The 23,387-nt window shown below is 52.4% G+C and overlaps 1 protein-coding gene across 2 annotated transcripts; it reads left to right on the top strand.

Annotated features, from left to right (window-relative positions):
- Positions 1–589: 589 nt before the first annotated feature.
- ITGB3 (integrin subunit beta 3) lies at positions 590–22,459 on the top strand. 2 transcript variants are annotated; one of them, XM_023942659.2, is made up of 15 exons: positions 590–1,065; positions 5,974–6,059; positions 10,195–10,387; positions 12,281–12,533; positions 13,217–13,379; positions 13,964–14,125; positions 14,281–14,376; positions 14,551–14,640; positions 14,995–15,129; positions 15,759–16,188; positions 18,398–18,620; positions 18,844–18,944; positions 19,065–19,184; positions 20,132–20,298; positions 21,120–22,459. In XM_023942659.2, the coding sequence occupies exons 1-15, from the start codon at positions 1,008–1,010 to the stop codon at positions 21,186–21,188; spliced, it is 2,346 nt and encodes a 781-aa protein (XP_023798427.1). In that variant the 5' UTR covers positions 590–1,007; the 3' UTR covers positions 21,189–22,459. The 2 variants fall into 2 exon arrangements, with proteins under 2 accessions (XP_023798427.1, XP_023798426.1); XM_023942658.2 differs by lacking the exon at positions 590–1,065 and adding an exon at positions 5,302–5,789.
- The last annotated feature ends 928 nt before the right edge of the window (positions 22,460–23,387 follow it).

The raw sequence follows: 23,387 nt of genomic DNA, 5'->3' as shown, positions 1-23,387 counted from the left end.
CTAAAACTTGTATTCCACAGCTTGGTATTTCTGTGTCCTGGGTTGCCTTGACCCAGGTTTATGTCATTACTGTCCCCAACCCCTGTCACCCAGTAGGAGAGAGCATCCCAGGGAAATTACTACAGCCCTTCTCTCCCTTTTTCTCCTAAGGGAGAGAAGTGCCTCAGTTTCCCCAGCTCTGACTGGGACCCTGGTATTGCAGGGGAACAAGAGGTTTATAAAACCCCTTTGAGAGACACCCACAGGCAGTTCTGATGTTTCAGGGAACACAGTCCCTATGCAGATCCAAATCCCAGGATTTTCTCAGCACAGGATCAATTACTGAGAACACAGAGGGAAAAACCCCATACAGGTGAGAAGAAAATCAGGTTCAAATTATGTGACCCCAAGCTGAGCTTCCCTCCCTTTGAGATGTCCAGGTTGTTATCCAGACTGCTGGTTCCACCAGGTCCAGCTCCTGGCTGCATCTCCTTCAGCTCCCAGCTCTGCTTCAGTAGGGATATTCCCTCTCTGGTGAGGGAACTGAGAACCCACACTTTTGTATTAGTGCATATTTGCTCGATTTCTCCTTAAATCCTCGAACTTCAGCAGCTCAGACGAGGTTTAGAACCAGCTGCCTTTCAAGAGTTAATAAAAGGAAGGAGTGAACAAGATTTTGTAAGGAATTAAAGCCATGCGGAAGAGCCTACGGGAAAGAGCCTGGTACAAGCCCCGGGGCTGCCGGTCACCAGTGCCGAGGGAGGACTCGCTGCCAGGGTTTATGAGCTCCTTGTTTAAGCCAGGAGAGTAAAAACCTCATAAGGAGCTGGAGGCAGAGCGGGCGGGGACACTCCGAAGTGACGAGACAGCAGTTTCCTGCGGCCTCCCCAGTCACTATGTGTGTCATTCACCCAGCCTCATGATTCACCTCCTCGCCCGCTAAAAACCTCCAGCTATTACAGAGCCGCTGCCCATCACTCCTGGTGGGGCTGGTCCAAGCAGTCCCCCCAGCCCGGGGCTCAGAGAAGATGGGACAGCTCTCCGTGACGCTCGGGATCCTCCTGCTCTGCGCTACTGGCAGCGGGGGTAGGTTTACTCTCTCACTTCTGTCACTGCTTAAAACCATTTAGTGAAGATGTTGCCAGTTACTTCTACAAATGCCAGAACTTTCTGCATTCCCATGGTCTGTGATTTTATGGGAAAAGCCGTCGGAGGGGGAGCTGGCAGCCTGAGCTGCACATACGAAGCACCGCTTAGGCCGGTTGGGCTTCGGCTGGGTCGGGTCCAGGAAGTTATCAAGGTTGTTATAGGGTCAAGACATACTTTAGTGAGTTACTCTTACTCGATGTAGTGAGTTTATATCCTCTATCTGCTCTGTGTTTGGCTCTGGCTACTGGTTTGTACTGAAGGACTGGGGTGTGACTTGGGCTTTATTCTTTAGAAACAGAAAATTCACTGGGAGAAATCACGTCAGGTAATCCCTCCCTGTGTCTGTACATTTTAAGGGCCGGGGAGGGGGCATTTATGTCAGCATGGCTGTCCGGTGTTATTTTTCTCATGTTATTTTGATGCTTTTCTTTAAGAAATCTGATTTCTGCCATCAGATGATCTTGGCATAAATGTAGTTTGTATTTTTATAAAGTTTTCCAATGTCAGAAGTACAGAAAAGCTGAAAAAGTATTATTTCCTCCCCAGGTGTGTTCCTAGGGCTCAAAGGAAATCTTGAAACTGCAATATGCTGATTGCAGTCACATTGTTTTCAAGGCCATACTCGGGGTTTGGGGCAACATTGTTCTGTCTAAAGAATTTCAGATTGGTGAATTCCCAGGAACAGCCTGAGGCTCCGATCTGCTGCCAGATGGAGCTGTCGTCAGTACAGGACATGGTATAGCCCCTGCAAGAGTATGAGTTCATAGAGCTGCAGTTTGGGTCTGTGCATGTGATATCTCTGATGCTCAGTTTGGGGCATTCCATTCCCAGGAAGATGCTGGCAGGAAGGGAGAGGCTCCAGGGAAGAAACATCCCCAGAATGGTAGGGTGGGGATCAGCCAAGAAAGCTAAGATACTTATCACTTAGTCAAACAGAAGGGCTGGACAGGATGTGGTTTGTACCTTTCTCAAGTTTCCTCAAATGTCTTTATCAGGTTTCCTCTGTGCTCATTCTTGCTCAAATTGGCAGAGGGGGAAAACAAAGTGTGTGGCTGCTCCTGCACCACACAGAGGTTACTCCAAGTGCAGACTGGCTGGGACCAAGTAATTTTCTCCAGTCAGGACAGGGTGATGCTGAGCCACAGATGTGTGGGGTGTTTCAAGTGCATCACTTCCCTAAATTCAATCCCAGGCTGGACGGAGCTCAGAGCAACCTGGTCTAGTGGAAGATGTTCCTGCTCCTGACAGGGGGTGGAACTGGATGGGCTTTAAGGTCACTTCCAACCAAAACCAGTCTGAGGTTCCCTGCTTACACCTCTCTCAGGGCCACAGCTCTGCCCAGCACCAGGTGGGTAGTTCCCATCATCCTTCCCAGTTTATCTTTCATTTCCCTGTATTTCAGGATTGCTTTTTTCCAAAAGTTGGAGTCTTTAGGATCAGCTGATTGGTGAAATTAGCTGCTATCATATTTTAAAAATGCAGATTTTGTACTTGGGTTTATTAGTTTTTATGGCTAGAAAAAAAAGCTCCAAAAATAATAATAAAAAAAAGTCACTAAAAAATACAGAATTTATTCGTATAGGCTGTACTGGGACGGTGTTGACCTTCTCACAGCTAGGCAGTGTCTGAATCTCGGAAGGACTGCCAGGCACTCACAGGGCCAAAACCTGAGGGGAGTCCAGCTGCAGCATCCTCCCCATCTTTCATATCCTCCATATCCTCCACTTCCACCCATCTGTGCTTTTGTTCTGACATCCTCACAAGATCCCTGCTCTAACAAAACCCTCCCAACACTGCATCCCTGCATCCAGCCATGCAACCAGTGCTGAGAATGCCAAAAAAGAAATATTCCCCCATGGTGGGGGTGAGCAGCCGGACCAGACTCATGTTTGGATGGTCATAACTGCCCAGGTCCTGCTCCATCCAGCCCCATGGAAGTGCAGCCAAGAATGGCCCTGTACAGTGCTGGAGATTGGTTCCAGGGAAGGGAAGGGTCCTCCATCCCCAGGAAAGTGTCTTGGTCATGGAATGATGGACACCACAGGGACCACAGGGCTGTGTGAGTCTAGAGGAAGATACAGACCTCCAGGGATGCCCCAGACAAAGCCACAAGCAATGGCACAGTGACATGATGTGACATCAGACCCCAGGGGAGCCTTGGAAATGGCAGCATCCCTCCCACAGGGACTTCCCAGCTGTAGCCCCACCTGAGCCCATGTGTAGCTCCCCAGCTATGACACTGCTCTGCCTGCGTCTATGGCCTTTGTCACAAAATCCACCAGAATATTGGATTTACATCCCCAGCAAAGAGAGGGGACACCAGATAAAGGACACCTGGGCTTTGGAGTGGCAGCAGAAGGAGACGAAAGAAAGGTACCAGGGTCCAGAGGCTGCACACAGGCAGGAGGTAATTTGTACCAAATGGTGAACAGCAGATGAGCTCCTGGCGTTCCTTAGCTCCAGGATTAGATTTCATGGCATGAGGAGACACCCTGGGGCTCTGCCAGCAGACATGGTCCTGGAATCCTCCACATGGAGTTTCAGTGGAACCTGGTCTCATTGAGACCAGGGTTAACACTGCGCAGGGGGAAATGAGGCAGGGAGTGGCTATGGGACTGGGTCAAGTCACAGGAAAAACCTGTTTGAGGCAGGATTTGGACTGATGAGTCTCATGTCCCAGAACCCTCATGGAACCCTTGTTAGCTTTGTCCTTCCCCAGCAAGGTGGGTGCTGGGGCAGAGCCAGGTGACTAAACCAGATAAAACCCACCATGAAGGGACAAATCCCACACTGGCATTAAACAGGAGCCTGGACCAGAAGTGTTGCTGGTGGTACTTGGTGCTGTAACTCTGGCTGAGCAGAGCTGAGCAACCACAGTTGTGAGCCAGCAGCTGGACACGGCCACTACATGAGGGATGTGAGAGTGGAAAGCAGGGATACTCCTGGCATTATGGCAGACGGGTATTTGGCACCTCTCCCCATCCCTGAGCAAAGGCCTGTCATCCTGCTCCAGGCATCAAAGCACCAGGACTCCTCGCAGACCTGCAGATTTGGAAGCTGTTTCCATGTTCAGGCAAGTTGCCCTGGGGTTGGTAGCTCTGTGCTACCAGGTAGTTTAATCCAGAGCATCTGGAGCTGCCAGGGCTGTCTCCATCCTTGAGGGCTCTCTGGGCAGTGCTTCCCTGCTTCCGAGAGGGCTGAGCTGACTCTCAGCTGCATGGCACAACAAAAATCCATGGCACGTGCTCTGGCTGCAAACACTGGCACTTTGCAGGGCAGGAGGGATTTCACATGGATGCAGCAGGAGCCAGTGAGAGATGTGGGAGGTGTTGTCGTTGCTGCTTTCAGAGAGGCCTTTGACTTCCCTCTTCCTAGCCCTGTCTACCCAAGGATCAGTACTGCTGCTGGCACATTGCTGAGGTGCAGGAAGCACTGGAGACCAACCTGTTACTCTTTTGGGCAACATTACATTTCAAATCTGTCCTCATCCTCACACAGAGCTGGGTACTTTAGGGTACGATAAGAGCTCTGGGCATGGGTGCCACCCCAAAGCTGGTGCTAAGTAAGGCGCTTGGGCTCAGCCTTTAGTTTAGTCTGGGGTAAGTGGGAACTGCAGGAGTTAGAGGTGCGATGGGGACACCCTGGGGCAAATTCCCAAGCAGCTGCTGGCCCCTGGGACAGCAACAGCCTGTGACACCACCCTCAAATAGACATACATACACACACAGGTATGAACACGTGTGTACACTCCCTGGCTACATGCCAGCAGGCAGGACTGCACGGTACTGTGGTTGTGGTTCTGCTCAAAGATTTTATGATGTTGTTTCACCATTTCCTCTTTCTGCTTTGTGTTGCATTTCCTGCAGTTGTGGGACACTGCTGGGACAGCCCTGGGTAACCATGGGGGCACACAGGGCATAGGAGAGGCCCTAGTGCCTGCCCACTGCTCCCTGCTGGCATCCCCCAGGCTCCCCAGGCTGCAGTGTGTCCCAGCCAAGTGGGCACTTGGCTGCAGTTTTCTCTGTCTGGGGAATCCTAAAACTGCTGAAATGCTTGTGTCCAGGCGGGAGGAGGCACAGGAAGCCAAGGGTGACACCGCGGCAGTGATGTCCCAGCCACATGTCACATCAGCCTATGACAGCAGGAACCACAGGGCCAGCCACTCTGGTCTGTGTCAGAGGAGCTCCTCTTGGCCCCCACTCCACAGGCATTTTGTGGCCCTTTAATTCCTCCACCATGGGCTCACCGGCCTCTGACCTTCAGGACTAATAACAACGTGTCTCCCAGAGTCCCCACGGCCACAGACAGAGCCCAACCTTTGCCTGGGACATTGGTGCCAGCCACCACCAGCACATTTCTGGACTTGTGCCCTTTCACTCCCCTCCTTTCCCTGGATTTGAAGGCAAGCCAAGATCAGCCACTGGGTTTAGTGTCTGCTCAAGGTGGCACCAACCACCCCAGGTTGAAGTGGTGGCAAGAGGCAGCCAGTACCTGGCAGGGCTGTGGGTACCACCCTGTATGCCTGGGAATTCACCTTTTCCACTCCTGCTGCTCCAAAGTGTCTGCACAATGATAGATGAACCCCCTGCCAGCACTGGGGGCTTCACTCCAACATCCATGTGATGCTGCAGGGGCAAGAGGACACTTTGAGGAGCTTGCAGGTAAGGAATGATCTTCAGCTCATACCAGGCTGGGGAGAGCAAGGAGGCAACATCCAGGGTTTGCGGGTGGAAAAAGGGATAGAGAAGGGCTTTGGTGGGGCTCTGGCTGCTCAGAAGCTGGTGGCTGAGCACACATGTGAGTTTGGGTTCTGTGGGCTCTAAATGCTCTGGTTTGCTGTTTCAGGGGGCAACATCTGCACCACCCGTGGGGTGAACTCCTGCAAGCAGTGCTTGGCTGTCAGTCCCCTCTGCACCTGGTGCTCTGCTGAGGTAAGAGCTGGGGGCTGAGGTACATCCCTGAGAAGGGCAGGGGATGTAAAGGAAGGGAAGAACCTTTGGGATGAGTCTAGGTTAAAGCCACAAGCTCAGTCTCCATCTGTTCCCACCGTATCTAAACAGATTCTTTGGTAGCACCTGGCTCAGACCTCAGCTCAAGACACTTGTCCAGTGGGCACTGCTTCTGCCCTGCTCCAAAAATATGCCCCTTATCTGGGTGTGTTGGTGGCACGAACATTGAGCTAACTGGGAAATTGTGGTGTTTCCACTAGGAATTCATTTTATCTTTCAAATATTATCCATTAAAAAACTTAGTTAACTTTTGGTTTGCTTCTTGGAAACCTGTTGCAAGGCTCTGGCTGAAGGAGCCTAATTCCTGGAAGGCCTGAAAAGGGAAGGGGGCCTGGAGGGCCTGGAAGGAGGAATTGAAAATACTCATTAGAAGTTCAGGGCAGGGGTTAAAGCCTTTTTTCATTAGAAATGAGAAGACAAGGTGCCTGGTTTTGGTTACTGAGCTAAAGTGGATGTGAGTGCTGAGCTGTAGCTCTCAAATCATCTTGTTTGGGTAGGTGAGAGCCAAGCAGATCTGCCATAGTCCTGTCCAAAAATGCTGCCCTGGGAGTTGATCTATTGGGTAACAGGAAGGAGTTTCCCAAGGGAATGGGAGAGGAGCCACAGGGCAGAGCCAAGGGAGGTGATGGGGATGGGGAGAGGTGATGAAACCTTCTTCAAGGCTTTCCTTGCTTTCTCCTTCTCTCTCCTTGAAGACTCACTTCTATCAGCTGAAACTGTGCCCGAAGTGCCCAGTGGAACTTGGAAAAGACCTGGGAAAAGTGATCCAAACACTGGATCATGCCAGCAATGGTCTAATGCTTTGGGATCAGTGCATATCCAGAGGGGAGGCCTCTGGCTTGCTGAGCTCATCAGATCTGACTCTTGGCATGTGGTGTGAATAAGGATGTTTGTTCCCATTTTATCTCCCAAAAGGAGTGGCTGAAACATGCAGCTTGATAAGGAGCCTGGCTTCCCTCTCCATCTCCCCTCCGAGGGGGAATAGTGGCTGGGCTGGGCTCCTCCTTCCCAGCTGCTGATCCTGGGCTGCACTGGTGGCTTGATGGCTTGATGGTGCAGTGGGAGCCGTGATGGTTTTTTTTTTTTTTTCCTGCAGATCAGCAAAGGTTTCCAAAAAAGGAAATATTTCCAGTGCTGCTTCAAGCTGTGCTCCTGGGCAGACATGACAAGAGCAAGGGAGCTGTGCTGCTGCCAGACTCAGCCTCTGGAGAGCCAGACTGTGCGCTCTGCTCAGCAGCTCTGAGTCCAACATCTGGACCACATTGTCTTAATTTAGCAAATGAGGGTTTTTTCCTGAGTTTGTTTAATTTCCCTGGGGTAGGGGAGGTCTCAGATACTGTAACACCACCCCCCCATCCCCCGTTTTTAAAGGGACAGTGCCCATATTTGTGCTCCTTCTGTTCCCACTACAGCCCTTTTCCACTCACACTCCCTTCCCAAGGAGCCTGGGGTGATGAGTTATTCCTGCTCTGTCCTGGTTTTGGATTGGAGAATGATTTAGTTGTGGTTTCTTGTGATCACTGACCCCCCCCCCCAAGCACTGATGCAGGGCAGAGTTGAGTTTTATTTATTTTTCAGAAACCTTGACCACTCTTACTAACAAATGTTAGATGTTCTCATCTGCTTTTTTGGAAAAAGCCAGCCAAGCTGTAACACTGAGACATATCTCTAAAATCCCTTTAGAGATTATTGTGACAGATCCCTCAGGGTCTCATCCACCCAAAATGTCACCCACTCTGGATCTCTTAGAGCCCAGACTGCACCAGATTTGGATTTTAGAGAAGCTGCTGGAAGGTTTTAGCTTAATTTGTGAAGGTATCTGTACTCCGCGCACTCCCAAGAGCTCTCCTGCAAAGCAGTTGATGCTGCATGTGGTTGTGTCTGAGATGAAAACAGAGATGTCCTGGGGAATATGCAAGTTCCTGCAGGCTCCCGCCCTGGGAGCTCAGGGATGGAACTGGCCCTGCCAGAGCCCTGCCTGACCCTGCCCTCATTAATCAGATCTGGAGGCAGAAATTGGGATAAAATAGTCAGGTTTCCCATTCTGAAGGGAGTGTGAGCAGATGTCCAGTCTGCAGTGGGACAGAGAGCAGGGAGAGCTGGCAAGCATCTCTGGGAAGGGCTATGGGATGGCTGGGATAGAGATGGAGCACACGTCTCCCCACATCTCCTTGTAGGGAGCTGATGCCATTAGGGCTGTTCCGACAGGGAATGTATTTCTCATGGATGAAATCCCTGTGCTGGGAGTTTGTCACCAGCAACCTTGGGCTGCCTCCAGGTCACTCCTAACTAGGGCTGTGCCCCAGGTGTTGAGTCAGCAAAGTGGCAGAGCCTGGAGTCAAAAACTGCCAGAGCCTTGCAGCCAAATGCCCCACTTTTGTGGTAGTTTTTGTTGTTGAGGAGGCTCCTGTAAGTCTTGAGTCATAGGGCTCCAAAGAAAGGGGAAGGATGCAGCCTGGGGTTAAACAGTTTCTCCATGGAAATCCCACAGCAGGAATGATGCTGCTATGACCATAGGATGCCATGAGGCCTCTGAGGTCCTGGGAGCTCCCTAGGATCTCCAGGTATCACCAAGCAGCATGGTTAAAACCCACCTGCCCAGCATGCTTTTCACACACGTATTTTTTCAGTGATTTCCCTGACTGGGACATGATGACTGACACAATCTGGAGTGAACCAGCCACCCCTTCTCACAGCAGGGAGCCCTGTGGAGTGAGCTTGTGGGTGGGTGGGTGTGAGAGAGCTAATTTGTAGGGATGACTCATCCTCCTCTCTGTCAGCACACTGTCCAGGCAGGGGCAGGATAGGAACACGCCTGCTGATGTATTTTTTGGCTATCACTTGACCACCGTTTTCAGAGGCCCATGGGCCAGCCAGGGCCTCCTGACACCATTTGTGGTTTTCTACTCATTTGCATAAAACAAATTCATCCCTGGGTTCCACCAGCCTGAACCCTGGGCAGTTGATATCCTGCATGGGAAGCTCTCCAGCACTGAAAGGCTCAGCACTGGATTCCAGCATCTCAGGAGCAGGGAGGGCACTGAACCAGCCCTACTAGGATTTGTGCCACCTCCCTTTGCTGCAGGGAAACTGTGGTGGTCCTCTGCTGGAGGACTTCAATGTAGAAAGATTTGGGCTGAGGGAGGGAGATAAAGAATCTCTTTGGTGGGGAGGGCTGGCGCTGCCTGAGCAGGAACATGAGGCAGCAGGTCATGGCAGTGTTGGGCTGGGAGAGAAATTCTTCCCATATTTGTCTTCATAAGCAACCAAAGGAATAGAAACCCTCCTGAATGTTCTGTGATAAGGATGAGGAGCCAGGAGCTTTCTAGGAAAGGAGGAGCTCACCATGACTCCACACTTCGTGTTTCCTGCCCCTGACAGGCTCTTCAAGGCTTCTCCTGCAGCCCCAGTGCCTTTGCACTCTTTCTCTCCTTTTTTGGTGCTTCTTTCCCCAGTCAGCTCCATCCGTTAGGAAGCTGGAGAGCTGGAGATATGTATGATCCACTTCCAGACAGGAACTGAGCACTGGTCTGTGCAATGAGCTTACCCACAGTGGACACACTCCTTGCTCATGGCAGGATTTCTAAGGGCCCATATTGGAAAAATGGGGAGGAAAGGTGATTTGTCTTTTGTCAAAGTAATAAACAATTTTTAAAATCTCACACCGCCTCTGCTCAGCTTGCCATGTTCACATCCTGCCACACCCTCCTCTAGCCATCCCAGAGAGACAGGATTTCCTTTTAGCTCTGCCAAAACCCAAAGCTAAGGCTCCAGCTGCCAGTAATCAACCAACGAGGTTGGCAGGGATGTGTTTGGCAAGGGCCATTCCTTGGCAAGGGCTGATGGGCTCCTGGTCTGAACCCCAGCAGGATTTGCTAATCCCAAATCCCCTCTGTCTGCTGCCTTCCTCAGGCAGAGACTGTGTTCCCCAAGAAGCCTTTGATCCTGGTCTGGAGTTAGGTGTGATAAAGCAGGAACTATCCAAGGAAAAGGTAGGGCCTTTCTTCTTCTCCCAGCATAGTCCTGAGAGGCTCCTGACCATGTCCCTCCCTCGCAGGTCTGGGCGCAGTCGACCCCTCGCTGTGACCTACGTGCCAACCTCCTGCACAACGGCTGCGGCTTGGATCACATTGAGTCCCCCAGCAGCAGTGTCATCATTGTGGAGGACCGGCCCCTCAGCAGCAAGGGCTCGGGGGGGTCCACCACCACTCAGATGAGCCCCCAGAGAATACAGCTGAACCTGCGGCCAGGTAAGAACCCCTAGACTGCTGTAGGAGATGGGGGATGCAGTGGGAATAACCCAGAGGGCTCAGGCACTGAGTGAGCCATCATTCTACCTTACTGGCCAAGGTGGTCTCATGTCCTTTGGGGTCAAGGCCAGTCTGGCAGCAGCACAGAATCCTCTAGAACATCTCTGGCGGGCAGATGAGCTGTCTGATCACTGTGTCCATTCTCTTGCCTCAGTCCTGAGGTATTTGAGGGGCTGGATAGGATGCAACTTCAACAACACATGGGGTATTTTAAAAAGACCCGAGGCATTGCTGCCATGCTCAGAATGACTGGGTGGAAGTTACTCATATCTAACAAGCCATGGAGTAGCTGGCAGGGTTGGGCTGCCACTAGATCCCTGTAATTTGCCAGGCTCTGCTCAGCCAAGCAGGCTAGAGCCAATTAACTGCTCTGGTCCTTTGCCAGCATTCAGGAATTTCAAACAATTGGGCACATGGCCTCTGTGCACATCCCTGGGCATGGCCAAGAGGTAGTCTTGCCCCAGTGGGAGGACAGCAGGCAGAGGAATCTCCACACAGTGGGGATATGGAGCTACTAAGTGGCCCTTGTTCTCTTTAGGTCTAAAGGTAGTTGTCAGGAGGCAGGTGAGTGTGCTGCTCTGAGTGCTCTGAGTGCTGAGTCTTTGGAATAAAGAGAAGAGACCCCCAGCTTGATACCATCTCTGCAACACCAAGAAGGTTTGGCATAAGTCATCTGCCTTGACTCATGAACCAAGACCAAATCACAAAGGGTACAAGCAGGACAGGTCACAGCTCATGTACTACAAGCTCAGAATCCTCATGGTTTCAGCTCAATGAGGACAAACAGCTGCTCTCTAAGCACAAAAATGGGACCCCTGGCTCCATGGTGGGGTCCCAGCAGAGCTAGAGAAAGGATGGAGCTTTTTGGGCTGTCATAGATTTTGAAACTTTCTTCATTCTGAAAGAATGTGGCATGCAGACTTAAACGGGAATGTGAAAACAATAATAATTTAAGCCCAGTTAAGGCCTTTTTTTCTCAACACTTGAGGTGTTCCAACAGGGCTGCAGCTGTGTCTTGGCTTATGTTTCAAATAAACCATTTCAAAGATCAGAAGAAAGGACCTATGCCTCTTAAAAATGCAAAGAGAAAAGGTCAACCCTAAGTGCTTTCAGCATTTATTATTTTTTTTAGTGCAAAAGTCATCAAAACTGGGATGTTTCCCAGGAGGTTCTTTCTAAGGAGGTTTTTGTTTCAATGTAAAATGTTTCACAAAAATTTTCTCAGAAGGGTCTGGGAGAGCCAAGAGGACAGTAAAGGAACAGGGATGGGAGAGGGCACAGAAAATGGTCAGAGTCCTTGGAAGCTCAGAGAAGTCCAAAGCAACCTTGCCTGCCTTGTGCTCCCCTTAAGACCTGCTGCCCATACGCTGAGGATTTTCCTCACTCCATCCAGCTGTTCCTGTAGGATATCTTGGGAAGTCAGCCCTGGACAGGACATGAGCCCTGCTCTTGTCCTGGCACTGAGAGGTTAGGAGAACAGGAGCCATAACCCCCATCTGCCATAGAATTCCAGAATGGTTTTGGGTTTGGAAGGGACCTTGAAGATGATGCTGTTCCATTCCCTGCCATGGGCAGGGACGCTTTCCACTAGACCAGGTCACTCCAAGTTCAATCCCACCTGGCCTTGGACACTTCCAAGGGGTGCACAGCACATCTCCTGTGCAAGCACCTGACTGAGGGCTTTTCCCCTCTGTCTAAGGGTGATGTTCTCCTCCTAGGAGCTTTAACCATCCCCTTGGGTTCCTGCTGACCCCTTTTCCCCTAAACCTGTGGTAAGCCCTCCTCCCCTTTCCAGGAGATGAGCTCTCACTCTACTGCCCTGTCACTTTGCAGATGACTCCCAGGTCTTTCATGTCCAAGTGCGTCAAGTGGAAGATTACCCAGTGGACATCTACTACCTGATGGACCTGTCCAACTCAATGAAGGATGATCTGAGGAACATCCAGAACCTGGGCACAAAACTGGCCAGTGAGATGCGTAAGCTCACCAGCAACCTACGCATCGGCTTTGGGGCCTTTGTGGACAAACCCATTTCCCCCTATATGTACATATCTCCTCCAGAAGCCGTCAAGAACCCTTGCTATGAGTAAGTCCAGGTTGAGGGAGTCATGTAAGAGCCAGAAGTTGATGGGACACCACTGCAATGTGGCTGGAAATCCACATCAGTTGGTGAAGAACTGCAGCCCAGAAATTACCTGGTTTTGAGAGGTTCTTGAAAGGTTGTCTCCCACGGGAAGGACAACAGGCTAGAGCAGGGAAAGAGTGTGAGGAGGAAGGAATGGCAGAGGCGTTAGAATCTGAGTTCATCCCCCATTCCCTGTTTTCCTGTGCTAGTAGGAGGGGAGTAGGCCGAGAATTCAGGAGTGAAGCTGAGTCTGGGGAAAAATGGGTGCCTGATTCCAGACAGGGTTTAAAACTTCATGCAATATGTGTTCTGCTGGCACAGGTCTAAACTAGAAATATCATTATCACTGAAATACCCTTGAGGGGAAAAAAATTACATCATTTTTTCAAAAGAAATGTTGAGGCTGGAAGAAAATGACTTATAAAAAATCCCAGCAAGACTGAGGCTGGGAGCTGACCTGAACCCACCATCCCTACAACATTAATCTTATTTAAAAGGTCCTTCACCAGCCTCAGGCTCTGGTGGAGGTTGGGTCCCTCTAGCACACCCTGGGCAGGTCCATGGGATGTGGGATGGCTGAAGGGCAGGGATGGGAGCTGGAAGAGCCTAATGAGCCCTGTGCCCTGAGTGCTTTCCTCCCACAGGATTGGGGAAACCTGCCTGCCCATGTTTGGGTACAAACACGTCCTGACGCTCACGGATGAGGTGACTCGCTTCAACGAGGAGGTGCAGAAGCAGAGTGTCTCCCGGAACCGTGATGCACCTGAGGGTGGCTTCGATGCCATCATCCAGGCCACTGTGTGCGATGTAAGGGGCAGGAAGGCCTGGCTGGGGTCAGGACAGGGTCAGCAGGCTGGGCCACTTGGGTTGGCAGGGACCAACCAATCCCTCCAGGACATAATAATAAACCTTACTGAGTTGTTGCATGACTGATCTCAGGAGACGGTGAAAATTCAAGTGAGATATTTCTAGCCCAATAGCCAAGGGAAGAGCAGGACTCTCATGGGATCATGCTACAGGAGAGGAGTGGAGCAGGTGCTCAGGAACAATACCATCTCAGCCCTGCAGTGACCAATCCATAAGGGACAACACCTCCTGTGTCTTCACCGGGCTTTTGCTGGAGGTGTTGCATCCCGAGTCATTAGCTACCTTGATTAACACTCTAACCAATTCAAACTCATCTTTCACCTACAAGCAGCCCATGCCCACCTTCTGGACCCCACACTCCCACAGCACTTCCCTGGGAGAGCAATTGCCTTGGTTCCCTGTGCAGAGGTTGGTCTCTAAGGCCAAGCTGTGACCCCCTGCACAAAGGCAGCAGGGGGGTGCTGGCACATGGGACTGCCCTCAGGATGTGTTGACACATGACTGGGAGCTGCCTTTCACTGCAGAAAAAAATTGGCTGGAGGAATGATGCTTCCCACCTGCTTGTCTTCACCACGGACGCAAAGACCCACATTGCGCTGGACGGGCGGCTGGCTGGCATTGTGCAGCCCAATGATGCGCAGTGCCACATTGACGAGGATAATTTCTACTCTGCCACTACCACTCTGGTAAAGCCTGACCCAGGCATGGGGTTGTGGAGCCCAGAGCTCCTGTTGGGTCCCCATGGGATGGGAAAAGTGTTTCAGCCATGGTTGGAGAGCATGATGGGGACCAAGGTGGGGAGGTGTGCATGTTCCTAGGCTATACCTCTCCTCTTCCCCAGGACTATCCCTCTCTAGGCCTGATGACTGAGAAACTCTCACAGAAGAACATCAACTTGATCTTTGCTGTGACAGATACGGTTGTTGGCCTCTACCAGGTACCAGCTGCTGTGCAAAGCCATCTTCCTGGGGGGCCAGTGGGCCATGGGTGGCTGGACATGGCTTGGTGGTCTCCTGTCCTACCAAAGCTCCCCTGTGCCTGGACAGGGTTTGACCTAGCCATGGCACATTTACCCATCACATAACAGACCCTGTTTATGATATTCCTCCAGAACTACAGTGAGCTGATCCCGGGCACAACTGTGGGCACCTTGTCCAGAGACTCCAGCAACGTCCTGCAGCTCATAGTGGACTCCTACGGGGTGAGTGTGCAGTGTGATGGCCCCACAACAGCATTCTCCCTAACAAAACAGCCACTTCTTCCCACTGCCAACAACCCACACAGATTTGTCAGCTGCCCCAGCCCCAAGCATCCTCCTTGGACCAGCTGTGAGCATCTGCCTCCAGCCATGTGTGCAGGCACCCTGGGGGTGGAAGGTCACTGTGTTCACTGTTCCTTCTTTTCCCTTTAGATGGTGGCACAGCTGAGTCTTGAGAAAGACTTGGGGCACTTGGCTCCTTTCCCACTGTGGTTCTGGGGGCAAGGGAGGACCCTCCCAGGGCTGAACCCTGCCCAGCCCATACTATGTCTTCATCAGTCCTCTCTCCTCCCCTAGAAAATCCGCTCCAAAGTGGAGCTGGAGGTGCGTGACCTCCCTGAAGAGCTGTCTCTGGCCTTCAATGCCACCTGCCTCAACGACGAGGTCATTCCTGGGCTCAAGTCTTGCATGGGGCTCAAGATCGGGGACACGGTGAGGATCCTGCTCATAGGTTTGGCTTTTCTCCCCTCTGTGTAGCAGCACTGGCAGGTCATCTGTTGCTCTGCACCAGCACCATCTGCTTCTCCCATGACCTCCCAGGTGACACAGACCCTGGAATCTCAGCACTAGAGAGACAGAGGTCCAGCAGGGTGGGTGCAAGAAGGAAAATTCTTTTTTTGAATCTGCTGGATGCAAACTCTGTGATCTCTCTAGCGCAGCCTTGGCTGCTTCACACAGGGCATGGGAACCTGGAATCATTTGGGTTGGAAAAGCCCTCTAAGACCATCAAGTCCTACCGCTAACTGATCTCTGACAGGTCCAACACTAAGCCATGTCCCTAAGCACCATATCTACAGGTTTTCTGAACACTTCCAGCAACAGTGATTCTACTTCTTCCTGGGCAGCCTGTGCCAGTGCCTGACAAACCTCTCAGTGAAGAAATTTTTCCTAATATCAGATCTAAAATTTTCCTGTTTACTGTGGCAAGTACATTCTCTGGCCCACACTGATAAGCTTTGATGAGCCCAAAGAGACTGGGTGAGTCCTATTTCTGAGCTCCTTGAGCTGGGGCATGGACTGGAGCAGATACTGACATCCAGACACATACCTTTGCCCTCCAGGTGAGCTTCAGCATCGAGGCCAAAGTGAGGGGCTGCCCCCAGGAGCTGAAGAAATTCTTCACCATCAAACCTGTGGGCTTCAAGGACAGCCTGACAGTGGAGGTGAACTTCAACTGTGAGTGCTCCTGTGAGAGCAGTGCTGAGGCCAACAGCCGGTCCTGCAGCCATGGCAATGGCACGCTGGAGTGCGGCGTGTGCCGCTGCAACCCTGGGCGCCTGGGCTCACACTGTGAGTGCTCAGAGGAGGAGTACAACCCCTCACAGCAGGATAACTGCAGTCCCCAGCCAGGCCAGCCCCTGTGCAGCCAGCGTGGCGAGTGCATCTGCGGGCAGTGTGTGTGCCACAGCAGCGACTTTGGGAAGGTGACGGGCAAGTATTGCGAGTGCGACGACTTTTCCTGTGTTCGCTTCAAGGGCCAGATGTGCTCAGGTGAGTGCTGGGCTTGACAGAGTGGCAGCTTGGGGCTGTTTAGGCTGCCTGAGATCATGGTCAAGGGAGACACCAGTCATTTTGGGGCTTGTCCCATGAGTTGCCTCCACATCTGGCTTGTTCAGCCATGGATCTCTCTGGACCTGCCCTGGTCTGAAGTGATGCCAAGGGAATTACTCCCTTTTTGGCCACTGATATCACCTCCTGTGCCTGAGAGATAGGAGTGGAGATGGGCTAGAAATTTAAAAAATTTAAAAAGGAGGCCTGGTGGGGACCAAGCAAAGCAGCTCTGGGGTGCACAGGGCAGGGACCTTGCTTGAACCACTGCTCAAACACATCAGAAGTACTGCTCTGCAGGAGGAAACCCCAGGGTGGAGGGGGAGGGGGGGGAGAGGTGGGTTTTCTCCTCCTCTTCCAGGAGTTCTGGAAGACTTCCTATTGACAAAAGTGTTGGGGAAGTAAATCCTCCCTCCTCACAGGTGTTACAGCATCTCCCCTCCTGAATATTTGTCTTTTCCATGTGCTCCCAGACTCCCCCTCTCAAGTCCAGCTGCTCTCAGTACTGGGAAGAGAGGTCCAGGTCCTTGGGTTCTCTGGTTCTCCAGGGAAGAAGCCCTCCTGCAGATTCCCCATCCCAACAGCAGTTCTAAATGTTCTGATATGCCAGGGTCTCTTACCCACCAGGAGCCTTCATTTAAGGCTCCTTCCGCCCACATCTCCAGTAAACACTGAAGGTCTGAGTGATCGCAGTGCTCTGCCCATCTCCTATATTTAAAGAATGTGAGAGAGGTGACAGTGCCTAGGAATAGGGAGTGAAACTGCGACACATCCTCTCCAGGAGCAGAGCACCCCAAAGCTGATTCAAGAGGGGAATGGGAGAGGGGTAGCCAGCCCTATTCTTAACCCCAGTCTCCCTCTGTAAACGCAGGATAGGTAGCTGCTAACGGAGTGCTACAAAAAGCCACCACTTTCCTGCTGAAATCTTAGAAATCCCCAGGAAAACATCAGTGGCCAAAGCTGATTACACTCTGCTGGAGCCCAGCCTGGGTGAGGTGAAGCCGAGGGCCAGAAGACACTTACTTGATTCTTGCTCCCTGATGTCCCCAAATTGAATTTTTGGGACCCCATCTGCCCCTCAGGCCAACTTCATGACTCACACTGCCTCTGTGCAGCTCAGATTGATCCTTTATCTTAACAGGCTGCTGATAATGAAGGTGGAAACATTGAGTTTCCCCCACCCTGAGTAGTCTTGTCCTCAAGGAGCCTCTTCCTGTTTAAACAAAGGCTGAAGGTCCCCAGGATGGGTGAAAGGCAATGATGAAGAGCTGCCCCTGGCCAGGGTGGGCTATTAATTAACCTGAACTCTCTGACCCCGTTGGCATCAATCCCATACCATTGAGCCACTTCTCCCCAGACTACTTGTGTGTTTCCATGCCTTGTCACACAGCATGGCACTATTTTCCTGTGACTCAACCCTAGTTCCTCATTAGTGGGAAACTATTAATTATTTCACATGTCAGTGTCTCCAAGGGTATGGCTGGGATGGTGTCCAGCCAATCCCCTGCCAGGAGCAGCATTCCCAACATGTCCCACTGTGCTTAGGGCTTAGGACAGGTCAGCATGTGCAGCTCCACAGTGTTTCCACCACTTACTGTGTCTCATCTTTGATCTGGAATCAAACCACAATCCAAATAGCTCCAGGGTTTGGCAGGATTTGAGCCTGACTGTCTGACTGTCTAATTAAACAGCTCTCGGTGAGTGTGTGTTGGGCTTTTTGCAGCAGTCAGCTTTCCCTGTCTGGTCCAGGCCTGAGAAAGGAATGAGACTTGGGGGCTTTTGACTTTGATATCCTTACTCGATCTGAAATTCAAAGCCACAGCCAGAACTTGACTTGCTCAGAGACAGGTCTGATGGAGCATCTCCAGCTGCTGCTGCTGGAGCTGGGGCAGCTCAGCTGAAATGTGGGAATTTGTTCTTGCTTGGGTAGAATAAGAGGAGTGTTGGGGACATGGTGAAGGTCTGGGTTTGGCATGAGCTTCCCTGTGTCCCACCCCAAGGACAGTGCAGAGGAGTTGTCCTAGGTGGCTGGTCTGCCTTGACATGCCCACAGAGTGTGAGCTGCCAGTCTGGGTCATAGGCATCATAAGGGGAATTGCTAACAGGCTCTGTGGAGACACTTAGAGTTCTGATGCCTTTTGGTTGTCCCCAGGCCATGGGCAGTGCAGCTGTGGGGACTGTCTGTGCAACTCAGACTGGACAGGCGACTACTGCAACTGCACCACGCGCACTGACACCTGCATGTCCAGCAATGGGCTGGTGTGCAGTGGCCATGGCTCCTGCGTATGCGGCCGCTGTGAGTGCACTCAGCCTGGGTCCTACGGAGACACCTGCGAGAAGTGCCCCACCTGCCCAGATGCCTGCACCATCAAAAAGTGAGAGAGAGCAGAGGGCTGGGACAGGTCATTCCACATTGTGGGCTGGCAGAGAGCTGGGAAGGGTCATATCCCATCGTGGAGCAGGAAGCACTGGTAGCAGGAGCTTTTACTATCTGCACCCCTGTAGTGTTGGAATGCTATGATTTCCACAGCCTGAGACTGAAAGGTGTGACTGAGGAGAGCATGGAGAAGCTCATGGTACCTCCCTCCTCTTTCACAGGGATTGCGTGGAGTGCAAGAAGTTTGAGCGGGGAAAGCTAGTGGAGCAGCAGTCCTGCAGCCGCATGTGCCGTGATGAGATCGAGACAGTGCAGGAACTGAGTAAGAGGAGACCCAACCCCTGCCCTAATACGTGGAAATCCAGGGGGCTGTGTATGCCACACGCTTTCCTTCTGTGTGTGCACCCCTCAGCATGGGGGCTCTGAGCTTTCCCTCTGGCAGGTGACAGAGGTAAGGATGCTGTGAACTGCACCTATAAGGATGAGAATGACTGTGTGATGAGGTTCCAGTACTACGAGGACTCCAGTGGCAAGTCCATCCTCTACGTCATTGAGGAGCCTGGTGAGACCCAGCTGCCACACTTAGGCTGGTGGCTGCAGAATGTGCTCTGCTGTATTTCTGTGCACAATGGGGAGATGTTGAGTGCCCTTTGTACCTCCCACTCCAGCCAGGCTCATGAGACATCACAGCTGGGGGCTGAGAGGGATTAAAGAACTTCTTTGTTCCCTGCTCAGTGCCACCGGGGCTGTGATTTCCTGCTTCTCAGGTATCACATTTCCTAAGTTATTTCACCCCCTCATTGAGGCCAAGGAAGGGGGTTCAACCTTCCCACCACCCTGATCGTATGTCTAACTTTGTAGGGGAGATTTTTCTTGGAAAGCAGGTCAGAGGAGCCTCCCATCAGCAGCCCCGGGGTCTACACTGACCTCAGCTGAGCCTGGGGCTGTGTGGCTGCAGATCCTTCAGAAGCAGGGCCATGAAGACAGCCACCAGCTCCCACTGCAGCTGTCTGCCATGGGCAGGGTACAGCCCACACTCAGCCCCACAGGCAGATGGGAGAGGAGAGGCAGGCGAGAGCTGGGGTGACCAGTTGGCCCTGGGTAGTATGCAGGGAGAGCAGGAGCTGCGAAGGCTTACACTGGATCTCACTGCCCGCATTTGCCAATTCAGTGTTGACACACAGCCAGAGGCTGGGGCAGGGTGTCAGTGGGTTGGTGGTTTGGGGCAAACTTCCACAAGTACAAGGATTTGGTCTCTGGTGTCATCCTCCACTGTGAGTGGGACCTGTAATGCCCCTGATCTGTCTCCAGACTTGGGTACAGACCCCCACCCTACAGACAGGTGCTCAAGTATATTGGCACAGGTGCCCCATGGACAGGATCCTCCTTCACAGAGCCTGCTGTGCTCAGGGTGGAGGATCCTGCTTGCTGGCCAGGTAGCCCCAGAGCTGCTTTTAGTTGCCCTGGGGCTGCTGAGCCCTCCCCCAACTCTGCCTTCCTCTCTTCCAGACTGTCCAAAGGGGCCAGATGTCTTGGTAGTCCTGCTCTCAGTGACAGGTGCCATCCTGCTTATTGGCCTCACTGCCCTGCTCATCTGGAAGCTCCTCATCACCATCCATGACCGCCGTGAATTTGCCCGTTTCGAGGAGGAGAAGGCCAGGGCCAAGTGGGACACGGTGAGGAGCATTGGGTGTGCTGGGCAGGAGCTCCAAAACCCCACAGCCCCTGGTTTGAGGGATCCAGATCCCAGTGCTCCCAGCATGAGAGCCCAGCTGCTGTCTGTGGTAGCATGATATGGTCATTAAGGACCAATTTGTCCCATTCCTCTCTAAAGCCTGGGACAGTGTCCCAGGCAGGATTCAAGGTGACACTGCCAGCCAGGACACCCCTACCCTGAGCCCACTGTGGTCCCAAGGGCACAGGTGATAGACAATGTCCTAGATGATTTTCCCACCTCCAGCATGTCCAAAGCACTTGTCAGCAGCATGATCCCCTTACTCACTGCTCATATCAGTGTTTCCATCCCATGAGTAAGGTAGAAGGCCCCTCCTGCCACAGGATGCTGGAAAGCACTGAGGAACTCAGAGCACAAGGGAGGAGAGTGGGACAGCATATCTCTCTGATATCTCTCCCCCACCTCTTCTTCATCTCCTAACTCCCCACAAAAGGATGGGATGGGATGGGATGGGATGGGATGGGATGGGATGGGATGGGATGGGATGGGATGGGATGGGATGGGATAGAGGGCTCTTTCAAGTGGTCTCTCTCCTTCTGAACTCCTGCTGCTTTTCCTTTCCTTCACAGCAGCTTTTCCCTATTCTCTCCCAAGAAACCTTATGGGGAGCCATTAAATTGCTCATCCAAAGCTTTGGGTGGAGACAGGATCCACCACTCCATGTTGAGATGGTGCCTCAGTTACGCCAGATGTTAAGTACTACAAGTGCTGATGCCAAGCACAAAGTGATGATGCTCTTTTTCATACTCCTTCTTCCTCCAGACCCATAATCCTTTATATAAAGAGGCCACGTCTACCTTCACCAATATCACATACCGCGGGAACATGTAAGGATGCCGCATCCAGCACTGGCCAAGGGATCAGCTGAGGATCCATGGGATCTCTTGGAACCCAGTTTACAGAAGAGCTTGTTTGTGTCTGCCTGTGTGAATGACTGCATGTAATTTAACAAGTCCCTGACTGCCTCCAACCCCTGTTGTCTGTAACTCCAGGGACATGCTTTCCATAGCAAACCTCGGCCCTTACCTCAGCGGGTCGCTCGCAGAGCCAGCAGCCCCTCGATACACTGAACACAGAGAAATGGGATGATCTCTGTCAGTCTGTGAACTTTTTGGTGCTCATTGGGCCAAGAGCATTTCAGGAGCAGCTGCTTGAACCACACGCTGACCTGTGCTCTCCTCCACACCCTGCGTGGAGGTCTCGCTTTTGTTGCTTTGGAGACCCTTCTGCACTGGCCTCGGTCCCTCTGGACACAGGGACTTTCTCTTTGGGACAGGGCAGCTGCCAGCAGGCAGGAGCCATCACTGGTTTTGGGGGTTCAGGACACTGCTTGAAAAGCCCAGCAGCTCCTTTTTTCTTGCAGCCATATGTCACTGGTGCTGCTGTGCCCCACATAACACTGCCTTCCCTCACTCCCTCCAGTGCATTCAGTCTACACCACCTGCCATCACCACCTGCCATCAACCCTAACTCCAGCTCCTGGGATGGTGCTGAGCTCCTCCTGTCTGCCTCCACTGTCCCCATGTCCCAGCACACATGGATGTGCACCAGCTGCTTCAGGAGGTGTCATAATACCTGATATGCCTTGAGCCTGGCCATCTCTCCCTTTCTGTGTTTTTTGGACTGTGTAACTGCACCACTCCTGGACTTCTGTGTGGCTCAGGGTTCCAGGCAGGGCTCAGGCTATGTCCTGCTGCCCGGGGCTGTGTGTCACCCATGGAGGAAAACAAAGAACTGTCCCAGGGGCAGTGCTGGGCTGTTAAAGAACTGCTGCCTGGTTCTTGCCCTGCCAGAGCACAATGGCTCAATTCCCTTCAATTGCCCCAAAAAGCAACAGCAACCTTGTTCCTGGCGTGAAGTTGGCCCCAACGGCCACAGCAGTGTGTTGGCTGAGCTGGTGGTGGCCCTGTGTCCCTGCTCCCTGGCTGGCCTGTCCGAGCAGTATGGGAGCAGGGGCAGGAGTTGGTGCTGGGTGGTATCTGGGGCAGAGCCCTGGAGGGGGGCTGGGGATAAATGGGAAGCACCAGAGTGTGAGTGATTCACATCACAAAAATAAAAATAATTTTAAAAAATTAAAAACACAAACAAACAAACAAACAAAAGGCACTCAGACTACTATCAGTGTCATCCCCAGCCTGTGCCCAGGTTTCTGTGCTGAAAGCAGCCCCAGCACAACTAGGAGAGCTGGTTTGGGACAAGATGGGTTCAGGGATGGCAGAACCAGGGCAGAACCAGGGCTGTGGGCCCCTCACAGGGGTCTCTGCTCTGTTACTCGTTCCCTCCTCAGGGTCAGTAATAAGCTGGGGGGGCACAGGGTGGGCCAAAGCCCACTGCAGACTATGGTACTAGCAGCACCTCACTCCTTGCGACTGGAATGAACCCCAGCACAACACATGCTGTTTGCTTGGGTCTCCGACACCCCAGACACACCGCAGACTCCCATCCCACACTGTGTTCAAGTACCTTGGGCAGTGTTCAGTGTCTCCAGCTGTGCCAGGCAGGAGCTCAGTCGGTAATTCCAGCACCCAGGTGGGATCTGGGCTTGGGTTGAGGCGAGCCCAGTTGGGTTTGGGCACAGGAGGAGCATTTTGTCTGCTGGTGGGCTGAGGGAAAGGCAAAGGCAAAGACAGAGCCTGGCTGCAACATGATGAAACAGGATGAGCCCCCTGAGGCTACCTGGGGCTACTTTCACTGAAGAAACCCCAACGATTCCTCATACGCTATTCAGGCAGGAGACTTGCATTTCCCATGGAGCTGTGAGATGAGGCAAGACCCCAGTTAATCCCAGTTCACTGTCCCTTGATGTCAGTGGGCATTGCTATTTGTAGGACCAAGCCCATGACCACAAGGAGCAGCTGTTGGGAGTCTGGATGGCTCTTTCCGCCCCCCTCCGCCCCCCCCCCCCCGAAATCAAGGCAATGTCTCTGTGTCGGCCGGAGTAGAGAAGAGGGAGCAGCCAGAGGTCCCTCCTGGGGCAGGGTGTGGACTTCATGGGTGCTCTCAGCACCCTGGGAGAAGCCATTTGGCAGC

The sequence above is a fragment of the Cyanistes caeruleus genome, chromosome 27 (assembly GCF_971803275.1).
Source record: "Cyanistes caeruleus chromosome 27, bCyaCae1.hap1.1, whole genome shotgun sequence".
Taxonomy (NCBI): Eukaryota; Metazoa; Chordata; class Aves; order Passeriformes; family Paridae; genus Cyanistes; species Cyanistes caeruleus.
The sequence above is the reverse complement of the archived record's forward strand: the minus strand, read 5'-3'. Positions and strand labels throughout refer to the sequence as shown.